At 41.0% G+C, this 12162-nt stretch overlaps 1 protein-coding gene across 1 annotated transcript in view; it reads right to left on the reverse strand.

Annotated features, from left to right (window-relative positions):
• The window catches only part of LOC126262236 (mediator of RNA polymerase II transcription subunit 20), a 600255-nt gene extending 588845 nt beyond the window's left edge, over positions 1-11410 (reverse strand). Inside the window, exons 1-2 of the mRNA XM_049958707.1 lie at positions 11253-11410; positions 3873-4015 (exon numbers count right to left, since the gene is read on the reverse strand). Of these exons, the coding sequence (XP_049814664.1) occupies positions 3873-4015; positions 11253-11266 (157 nt within the window). The 5' untranslated portion in view covers positions 11267-11410. The remainder of the gene's footprint in view (positions 1-3872; positions 4016-11252) is intronic.
• Positions 11411-12162: the final 752 nt, after the last annotated feature.

Genomic DNA, 12162 nt, shown 5'->3' on the forward strand with positions numbered 1-12162 from the left:
TGATGTCATCAATATGGCAAAAACAGCTACTTCCAGCATATACAAAATGGCAACAATGATGCCACTACATACACACTCCAAGAAACGTGAAAAAAATACAAATAAATAAAAATAAAAATGGCACAACGTCGTCTCACTCCAAAAATAAAATGAACCTAACGAGACAATCACAAAAATTGGGAGTTTACAGCAGGGACAAGCTAAATATACAACAATAAAAAACACCACACAACCCCAAAAGAAATAATGTTAAAAAATATTAAATTACCACATTCTGCTAACCTGCAGCTATCAATACCAAAAAACCAACACCTACAACTCCAAGAAGTGGAACCAAAACCCCAACAATTCAAAAACTCAAAAACCCCATATTCACTACATCAATTAAAACACAACCGATCTTACATAAATATACAAACACAAAATATTACAATTACTACAGAATAAAACCAAAATAAAAATTATTTTACCAACAAAAGCCACTGGCGATACCATCTAGGTCGGCCACCACATGCAAGTGGACCCACCCGCACAAACACATGCCCCCCCACCCCCGCCCCTACCACATACACACTCTCCCCCCCTCTCTCCTCTCCAACAGAATCTCCTACCCCCCCCCCCAACCTGCCCCATTAACCCCACAAGCTTTACCCACAACCACTTCTGCAACACCCATACACACCAAACCCTCTTAACTCACCACAGAAAAAAAAAAAAAACACACGTGAAAGATACAATAGTTCTCATGTACACTCTTCCACCAGAAAACTCTTCTAAATAAGAGTGTAGGTTGGAAGAGTGCCTCTTTCCCCTACCTATGAGTGATTTAATTATCCCCCAAAACCCCCCTGTCTTTTTAGTACAAGCCCCAGTTTTATAATTCTTAAACTCAATACTGTGATGAACAACTAAATATGAAACTTCTGGAAACAACTAAATAATTATAAGCCCTCTTTCCCAAACCCCTACAAGACGAAAACTATAGTACTACCCTCCTCAATCAGACCCACTAGTTCCCTCTTACTACAGCTCTGCAAAACCCTAAAAACACAATCGCATACTCCCACCCCCCGAAATAACAGTCCCCCCCACACCCACAAACCAACCAGAGAACTGCCCCTCCCATACTTCCTCTTATCAAACTGTGGTTCATCGATTTCAACAACCACCCCTGGCCCACACAACTTCCCCCTATACTTGACATACTCTGAACAAACCTCTCAACAGAACAAAAACCAATTCAAAACAGATCTCTCACTCACACCAGTCTCAAGCGCACAAAAACTTATACACGATGTATAACAAAAATACACTCCTGGAAATTGAAATAAGAACACCGTGAATTCATTGTCCCAGGAAGAGGAAACTTTATTGACACATTCCTGGGGTCAGATACATCACATGATCACACTGACAGAACCACAGGCACATAGACACAGGCAACAGAGCATGCACAATGTCGGCACTAGTACAGTGTATATCCACCTTTCGCAGCAATGCAGGCTGCTATTCTCCCATGGAGACGACCGTAGAGATGCTGGATGTAGTCCTGTGGAACGGCTTGCCATGCCATTTCCACCTGGCGCCTCAGTTGGACCAGCGTTCGTGGCTGGACGTGCAGACCGCGTGAGACGACGCTTCATCCAGTCCCAAACATGCTCAATGGGGGACAGATCCGGAGATCTTGCTGGCCAGGGTAGTTGACTTACACCTTCTAGAGCACGTTGGGTGGCACGGGATACATGCGGACGTGCATTGTCCTGTTGGAACAGCAAGTTCCCTTGCCGGTCTAGGAATGGTAGAACGATGGGTTCGATGACGGTTTGGATGTACCGTGCACTATTCAGTGTCCCCTCAACGATCACCAGTGGTGTACGGCCAGTGTAGGAGATCGCTCCCCACACCATGATGCCGGGTGTTGGCCCTGTGTGCCTCGGTCATATGCAGTCCTGATTGTGGCGCTCACCTGCACGGCGCCAAACACGCATACGACCATCATTGGCACCAAGGCAGAAGCGACTCTCATCGCTGAAGACGACACGTCTCCATTCGTCCCTCCATTCACGCCTGTCGCGACACCACTGGAGGCGGGCTGCACGATGTTGGGGCGTGAGCGGAAGACGGCCTAACGGTGTGCGGGACCGTAGCCCAGCTTCATGGAGACGGTTGCGAATGGTCCTCGCCGATACCCCAGGAGCAACAGTGTCCCTAATTAGCTGGGAAGTGGCGGTGCGGTCCCCTACGGCACTGCGTAGGATCCTACGGTCTTGGCGTGCAACCGTGCGTCGCTGCGGTCCGGTCCCAGGTCGACGGGCACGTGCACCTTCCGCCGACCACTGGCGACAACATCGATGTACTGTGGAGACCTCACGCCCCACGTGTTGAGCAATTCGGCGGTACGTCCACCCGGCCTCCCGCATGCCCACTATACGCCCTCGCTCAAAGTCCGTCAACTGCACATATGGTTCACGTCCACGCTGTCGCGGCATGCTACCAGTGTTAAAGACTGCGATGGAGCTCCGGATGCCACGGCAAACTGGCTGACACTGACGGCGGCGGTGCACAAATGCTGCGCAGCTAGTGCCATTCGACGGCCAACACCGCGGTTCCTGGTGTGTCCGCTGTGCCGTGCGTGTGATCATTGCTTGTACAGCCCTCTCGCAGTGTCCGGAGCAAGTATGGTGGGTCTGACACACCGGTGTCAATGTGTTCTTTTTTCCATTTCCAGGAGTGTAATAAGTGAGCAACACAATCTCCCTCCTAGATTTCTTGAACCAGGTATCGTATCTTATCGAATGCCAGATATTATCGCACAGACAACACCACATATACAGTCCCTGGCCCGATACGCCGGAAATTCATGTTGTTGCCACTAATGTGACACCTAAGTCATCACCCATCTCAAAATGTAATGATACGCTCATGAATTCAATGTCATCTCCATACCTAATAAAAAACAATAAAAGAAATTAGACTTCTTTCCGCACAAGAAACACATAATTAATAAGACCTAACAAAAACACCAATCACACAAACAAAGAAAATCTTAATAACTCACTAAAAACACTTCCACAACCCAAGTTACTGCACCAACTACCTAAACTCAAAGCCACATTAGCATGGTCACAACCAAAACTCAAACGAACCCAATATGACAATAAATTCAGCACATACACATCCACCACCAAAGGACACCATCAAACACAATATAGTCCACAAACACAACCAACTCAAAAACTCCCCACCATAGTGACGTCACACACCACACCACCACTACCTCGTGCATCAAAGCACATGGGTAGAATCAGACACTCCCACTGACCCCACAGTTTATATGTAATTGTACGACTACTGAATTGTCATGATACATAGAAGCTTCTGTCATTCTAGCTGCCAGTAGTAGTTGGTCTCCAGGCTTACAATGCTCATGTATCTGTCTCATCAAGAGTCACTTTTAACACTGCAACCGAACAGACATGACAATCTGCTCTGCCTCACTCAAAACAGTGGCTCGGAGAAGCAATGCTATGTCACAGAATAGCTTAATGCTGAATCTCAAATAATGCTTAACAGTTATCAAATTAAAACACTCTGCAACTCTCAACCACCATCTTTGAATAAAACAATGAGTTCCTTGACAACCATGTCCTATCAGAACACAGTCAGAGAGAGACAAAAGTATATTATAGACAAATGCACTTCAATTAGCCAAGTATATTAATACAAACAGCCATACATGCTCTATAATGTGAGCTGACAGGATATTTTACACATACCAACTTGTTTCAGTCAACTGTTAATTTGCTCATTTGACACAAAGAGCTTTACAGACAGAAAATTAACAAATGTAAGGTACCAGCAAAGCTACTTACCTAAGGTGGGCACCGACATGTATGTCTCGCAGTCAACAAGGAAGTGTCCAACTTGAACTGCGCCAAGAGCAACTATTCGCTTTGTAAGGAATTCTATAGTTTGTGGTCCTGTGCGATTCTCAACCATTGGAAATTGCTGTAAGCTGAAAAATTAATATTGTTTCAGTTACCAACTCCTATTACTTCAAGGCTTATTACTTGTATCTAAATATAAACTAAGACGAAGGTCCCAGCACAGGGGTCGAAACAGCGATTGTATGCAAGGAATAGGGTGTGTTCAGTTTAAATTCCTACGGTTAATTTATTCAAAACACTAATGCATTTTGACAACTACTTTATTAGTGCCTCATTTATTGCCCTGTCAGTACTGCACCCGGTGAGAGAATTTTCTTCGCCTGTTGGCTTGTTTGGTCAAAATTAAGAAATAATTTAGGAAACAAAAGACCTGAGTAATTAGTGAAAATCTATAAATTTCTGCATTCCTTCAAGAGGACTAAATTGTATTTTACATTCATTGCGATTCTATGCCAAGTTAAAGTTTTTCTCTGAAGTGTAAATGTTACTGAACTGTGCTTTTTATATTGTAAGAAAAGTCAAACCACAATATTCATAAAATAAATTCTTGTGACAGTAAATAGTTTCCAACAATAAATACAATGCCCCTTTATAATTTTTATAAACCAAAGCAATCATATGTAACTAAAGTTGAGGTTTTCTTCTTGCTAAGGTTAAATTACAACCACCCTGGCGACAACAGCCACAAGGATATCAGACTTTCATAAACTAAGCAGTTTCTGAACATTAATACAGAGTCGCAAGTATAATCAAAAACTGCACTTTACCAGTACATTCATGGGCAATCACTAGTATTTTATAGACTTTTCATCGATATCCAGATAAAATGTGTCCTGCACAATCTAGTACCTCAACGAACTGCAAAGCTGTATTTGTCAGGAAGAAACTGTGTGAACTGTACACAATAACTGGCTAATACTGGTACCTAAATAGGTATTTCAAATAACAGTGAAGTTGGTAACTTATTTTAATGTACAATACACTGATAATATATTCAACTTTACTGTAGAGTAGAAATAGCAGAGACAGAAGTCTTGGAATGCATACTAAAATAGCCGAAATGACCATAGAAACTAAAGACATTTTGAAACATGGAAGATACCAAGCAATATGCCAGAAGCAGTTACAAGATGCTTCTCGTTGGCACACATTTTTGACAGAGCAGACAGACGTGTGAAAAAGAAAGATTAGAGGTTTCTACATCTACATGGATACTCTGCAAATCACATTTAAGTGCCTGGCAGAGGGTTCATCGAACCACCTTCACAATTCTCTATTATTCCAATCTCGTATAGCGTGCAGAAAAAACGAACACCTATATCTTTCAGTATGAGCTCTGATTTCACTTATTTTATCATGGTGATCGTTTCTCCCTATGTAGGTCAGTGAAAACAAAATATTTTCACATTTGGATGAGAAAGTTTGTGACTGGAATTACGTGCGAAGATTCCATCGCAACGAAAAACGCCTTTCTTTTAATGATGTCCAGCCGAAATCCTGTATCATTTCATTGACACTCTCTCCCATATTTCCCGATAATATAAAATGCGCTGCCCTTCTTTGTACTTTTTCGATGTACTCCATCAGTCATATCTGGTAAGGATCCCACACTGCGCAGCAGTATTCCAAAAGAAGACAGGCAAGCATACTGTACGCATTCTCCGTAGTAGATCTGTTACATTTTCTAAGTGTCCTGCCAATAAAACGCAGTCTTTGGTTAGCCTTCCCCACAACATTTTCTATGTGTTCTTCCAATTCAAGTTGTTCGTAATTGTAATTCCTAGGTATTTAGTTGAATTTACAGCCTTTAGATTTGACTGATTTATTGTGTAACTGAAGTTTAACGGATCCCTTTTGGCACTCTTGTGGATGACCTCACACTTTTCGTTATTTAGAGTCAACTGCCACTTTTCGCACCATTCAGATATCTTTTCTAAATCGTTTTGCAATTTTTTGTGATCTTCTGATGACTTTATTAGTCGCTAAACGACAGTGTCATCTGCAAACAACCTAAGACGGCTGCTCAGATTGTCTCCCAAATCATTTATATAGATAAGAAACAGCAAAGGGTCTATATCACTACCTTGGGGAACACCAGAGGCCTCTTCTGTTTTACTTGATGACCTCTCTGACAGGAAATCACAAATCCACTCACATGACTGGGACGATATTCCATAAGCACACAATTTCACTATAAGGTGCTTGTGTGGTACAGTGTCAAAAGCCTTCTGGAAATCCAGAAATACGGATTCGATCTGAAATGCCTTCTCAATAGCACTCAACACTTCATGCGAATAAAGGGCTGGTTGTGTTTCACAAGAACAATGTTTTCTAAACCCATGTTGACTGTGTGTCAATAGACCCTTTCCTTTGAGGTAATTCATAATGTTCGAACACAATATATGTTCCAGAATCGTGCTGCATTTCAACGTTAATGATATTGGCCTGTAATTTAGAGGATTACTCCTACTACCTTTCTTGAATATTGGTGTGACCTGTGCAACTTTCCAGTCTTTGGGTACGGCAAGTTGCCTCATTACTTTGAGGGTATTTACTTCATCCTCTTTTGTGAAGGCTTTTCGGAAGGCTGTGTTTAGTAACTCTGCTTTGGCAGCACTGTCTTCAATAGTATCTCCATTCCTATCATGCAGAGAAGGGACTGATTGTTTCTCGCCGTTAGCATACTTCACGTACGACCAGAATCTCTTTGGATTTTCTGCTAGGTTTCGAGACAATGTTTTGTTGTGGAAACTGTTATAAGCATTTCGCATTGAAGTCCGCACTAAATTTGGAGCTTTTGTAAAATATCACCAATCTTGGGGATTTTGCGCCTGTTTAAATTTGGCATGTTTGTTTCGTTGTTTCTGCAGCAGTGTTCTGACCCGTTTTGTGTACCAGCTCTGTCGTTTGTTAATTTATTTGGTATAAATCTCTCAAACGCTGCCAATACTATTTCTTTGAATTCAAGCCACATCTGGTCTACACTTATATTATTAATTTGGAAGGAGTGGAGATTGTCTCTCAGGAAGGCGTCAAGTGAATTTTTATCTGCTTTTGAATAGGTATATTTTTCATTTATTTTTGGGTTATAATATTCATCTCGCTACAACAACCCTGAGTTCACTAATCCCTGTGTCTGTTTTGATGCTCGTTATTAATTTAGGATTATTTGTTGCTAAGAGGTCAAGTGTATTTTCACAGTCGTTTGCTATTCGCATGGGCTCATGAACTAACTGCTCGAAATAATTTTCAGAGAATTCTTTTAGCACAATCCCGGATAATGTTTTATGCATAACTCCAGAATTAAACATGTACTTTCACCAACATATCGAGGGTAAATTAAAGTCACCACCAGCTATAATCGTACGAGTCTGGTACGTTGATGAAACCAAACTCAAGTTTTCTTTGAACCTTTCAGCAAACTGTATCATCAGAACTGGGAGGGCGGTAAAAGGATCCAATTATTATTTTATTCCAGTTGCCAACAATGACCTCTGCCCATACTAACTCACAGGAACTATCTATTTCAATTTCGTGCCAAGATAAACTACTTCTTACAGCAACAAACACGCCACTGCCAACCGTGTTTAGCCTATCCTTTCGGAACACCGTTAGGTTCTTCGCAAAAATTTCAGCTGAACATATCTGCGGCCTTAGCCAACTTTCAGTGCCTATAATGATTTGAGCATCAGTGCCTTCTTTTAGCACTTGGAGCTCTGGTACTTTCCCAACACAGCTACGACAATTTACAACTGTTATACCAAGGGTTCCTCTATCTACGTTCTTCCTGTGTTCAGCCTGCACACTTTGTGACTGAAGCCCTTCTTGCATTTTCCCGAGACCCTCTAACCTGAAAAACCGCCCAGTCCACACCACACAGCCCCTGCTACCCGTGTAGCTGCTTCCTGCATATAGTGGACACCTGACCTATTCAGCAGAACCCGAAACCCAACCACCCTTTGGCGCAAGTCGAGGAATCTGCAGCCTGCATGGTCAGAGAAATGTGTGAGCCTCTGATTCAGACCCCTACGACTCAGCTCTGTACCAGAGATCCACAATCGGTCCTGTTGACTATGCTGCAAATGGTCAGTTCTGCTTTCATCTCGCAAGCAAGACTGGCAGCCTTTATGAAGTGACACACATCATTAATACCGACGTGAGCAACGACCTGCAGTTGGCTGCATCCCGTGCTCTTCATGGCATCTGGAAGGACCTGTTCCACATCTGGAATTACTCCACCCGGTATGCACAAAAAGTGCACATTGGTTTTCTTTCCCTTCTTGGCAGCCATGTCCCTACGGGGCCCCATAAGGTGCCTAACATTAGAGCTCCCAACTATCAATAATCCCACCCTCTGTGATTGTCTGGATCTTGCAGGCTGAGAGATTTCCTCTGAAACAGGACAGGAGACAGCATCTGGCTCAGCGACAGTGTCAGCTACAGACAGCACCTGAACCTGATTGTCAGACAAACCAGGGAGGCCTTATGTGCGGCCAACTGGGAAGTCCTTTGCCGCCTGCTACGCCCCAGAGCGACCTCCCACTCGACCGCAGGTGAGGGGTCAATCTCAGTGCAAGCAGTAACTGGGTTGGCCACAGGTGACGACCGATCAGAGGACTCGGAAGTGCTGGATGTCCATTAGATCCCCACGGCCGGCCCACAACAGTGGTGACCAGCTACTGCAGCCTGAAGCTGAGTAACAGAAGCCATCACAGCCTGAAGCTGAGAGTGAAGTGTCACCAACTCAGCTTGCATCCACACACAATAATCGCAGTCTCTGTCCATACTAAATACCATGGAAAACTAAACTATGCAGATAAACGGACTATCGGCATGTGCTGTGCAGCTCTACTGTAGACCCTGACGAAAGAGCAGGAACTGTGTCTAATAAATTAGATTAATACGCAGAGATTCAAAAACCTAACTACCGAAGACTCAGGCGATTACTAAATAATTCACCCCTGATTAGGAAGTGATGAGATCATTAGAAACAGAGCATGAAGCTTGAATTGGGAAATGATGCGGGCCACAACAATTCAAAGAAATAGTTACAACATTCACCTTATCACAGAAAAACTAAGATGAATGGGAAGATGAGGATTTGAAATGAAATTCTCACAAATAGGCCTATTAGCCCTGTGCCAACAGAAATCTGAGAAAAGATAAGCCAGCTGCATAGCATACACTTAGCAATCAGCAAATGTTTCACTCAAAAAAATTCAAACAGTTATTTCACGAAACAAGGAAAAATTGTAGATACTGTTATAAACTCTCAAATATTGTGAATCTCACTCTTGTATCCAAAAGAGAAACAATAGATGGAACAGTACTAAAATAGGCTACATTAAAAAACAGTTACAATGAACAATAATAATTGCAAAAATTATAGTAGGGCTATAACAAACAGATACAATGGGACTTTGGAAAAGAAATGCCTTGCTTTTCATCTGAGGTTGTGCAGAATACACTCACCTGCTAAACATTTCACAAATAGTAAGCATTCTTTTAAGCTATGAAAAACATAACAAGGAAAAAAAAATGGAGATCTTGTGTTAATAGCAAACCAAAGTACAACCAGAACTCATTACACATTTCGTAACACTAGTAGTATCAAAACACATTACACAAGGAGAATTAAGAAGAGCTTCATAGTTCTAATTTTTTTAATGAAACAATTTTTAAAAAGGTAGCTATTACACCTTAAGTAAAACAGTTCACTAGGAGGCACACTCAATAAATTGCAAACAAACGAAGCAAAGTCAGGCAAATAGCGCTAAGTTTCAAAAACTGGAGAGGAATTCTGCCTTACACAAATTACAGTTTTGTATTTTTTGTTTTTACCTGGACACATTACAGCACTTTTTGTGCTCTCTTCAGTGGGTTCATTTCCTTATTTTCTTACTCACATGAAGCTATTAGCTGTGCCCACTGGTAGCTTTTAATCCACTGTACAATCAACAGCTTGTCTTGGTTTTTGGTGCTGTTGTGTTTTTTTCCCCTTGCTTGTGTTGTGTTAACATGCATATTTCTTTTGCTTTGTCATTACACAAATATTTTGTATTGTTTGTTAGCTAAGCACCAAGTTTCTGCCAACTGGTAACAAATCATACAAAATGTGTGTGTGTAATGACAACAACAAAAGAAATAAGCAAGTTAACACCAGGAAGAGAAAGAACACCAAAGCATCAAAACCCATGATGAACTGTGGATTAGGCAGTAGATTCGAAGCTACCAGCATACACAACAAATAACTTCATGTGAGTATGAAAATAAACAAATAAATCCACTGAACACAGCAGAAAATTACTGAAACATATCTGGTTGAAAACGAAACTATAAAACAATGTCTTGTGTAAGGAGGCATTTCTTTCCAGTTTTACACAGCAAACGCAGAAAAAAAAAAACTGCAATATTCAAAAGATGATTACTTAAGTTTCAAGTTATGCTTATAATGGTATAATGAGGCACAAAGTCGGAATGTTTCGAACTTTCTCTGGGCCCCAATTACTTTCCTGAGTAATCATTAAAAGGCACTTTTATTTTATTTCGTACAATCCTATTCAATTCACCACCAACGACACAAACAACTCTGTTGTAATAGTCCAAAGAGCTCAAGTTTTGTTCTTCGTAAACAGAATTTGCGATTTGCTTGCATTTGAAACTAAGCTGATCTTATGTCTGACAGCAGTAGTAGAGATTTACTTCCACGGCCATATTTTTTTACGTGTGTTAGAGTCATACGGCGTTGCTCGGTTTCTGACAGCTGAACAACTTTTCCTGTTTCTTACACTATAGATTCGCCATTCTTAGTGCATCACTTCTGTCACAAGTTATATTACATAATCAATTTTTCTTATGCAATTTTTAAATCGACGTTTAGTAACAAAGGATATCGTCTACTGATGAAATGGTTCACTATCGGCATACTAGTAATTGTACACACCATGTGTGTAGGTACATAGCAAGTACTTCCGAAATATAATTGTACACCTATCGAAGTGTCTTTGCTAAACATACAAAAATATCAGTCAAGGTAAAAGAGTAGGCCAAACCGGTAGTTCATATGTTATCACATTCTACGTAACTGTAACGTATGTATAGCACCAGTAAATTAGAAACTGACTCACAAATTATGAGTTATCTTTAATTCCTTTATATTTGAGGGTGGTCGGAAATATAAATCACCTAAACGGCCTGCATGAAAAATTCTGCAACGCACTTCATTAACATCTTGAGGTTAAACTATACGGTACAAAATTAGTCTACAGTTATGATGAAAAACAAATAACGCCTATTACAACTTACACTGTTACACCCATTGCAAATATTCCACCACCGAGACGTTAACACACACAATAAACAACCGCACAACCACAACTCGAATTCACTTCAACCGCCACTGTTTATTTACAAAAGAAGTTCCGAAGGCACAACACACCACAAGCGGATACCAAAGATAATATCGTACAGCGCAGACTTTGAACTTCAATCTATTTGAAACAAAGTCGATCTTAAACAAGTAGAAATAGAGTCAGTTATTCTTTCCACAAATTTTTAAAAATTCAGCCGCGCTTGGATATTAAAATAACTTGTCTTCAAAAGTAAAGAGCTACTTGTCACAATCAAAATAGTCGATTCACGCTAGACGGAATGTAACGATCATGCATTCCAAATGGAGGCATTCAACGGAACGGGACGAGAAGGTCCGGAACATTAATGTTAAGGTTTCTCGGTAAGCATGTTTTGACGTCGAGGCTGGACGGTCCAGACTTCATCTGCCAACACCGGAAATTAACCGAGGTTGGCCTTGCTCAAGGATGTTAGGTGATTAATGTTTCATAGACCAAGACAAATTAAATCAAATAAAAACTTTTCCTGTTAAGAATTGTTTGTCTGATCATGATGCACAGTTAGTTACAGTATATGATATAGCTCCATACAGTAACGCAAAACAGTCCTCCAAAATAGTGTGTTCCATTAACGATTTAACACTTCAAAATTTTAGGGAAAGCTTGCAACAGTTAGACTGGGATGAGGTGTACAGGGAACATTATGCTAATTTAAAATTTAACCCATTTCATGATACTTTTTTGAGTATATTTGAGAACAGTTTCCCAAAGAAAACATTGAACTATAATTGTAAGAACCTATGTAAAAAGCTATGTCTTACTAATGGAATAAAAATATCTTTTAAACAGAAAGGGAAATGTATCTT

This window comes from Schistocerca nitens, chromosome 6 (genome assembly GCF_023898315.1).
Source record: "Schistocerca nitens isolate TAMUIC-IGC-003100 chromosome 6, iqSchNite1.1, whole genome shotgun sequence".
In the NCBI taxonomy this organism is placed as follows: Eukaryota; Metazoa; Arthropoda; class Insecta; order Orthoptera; family Acrididae; genus Schistocerca; species Schistocerca nitens.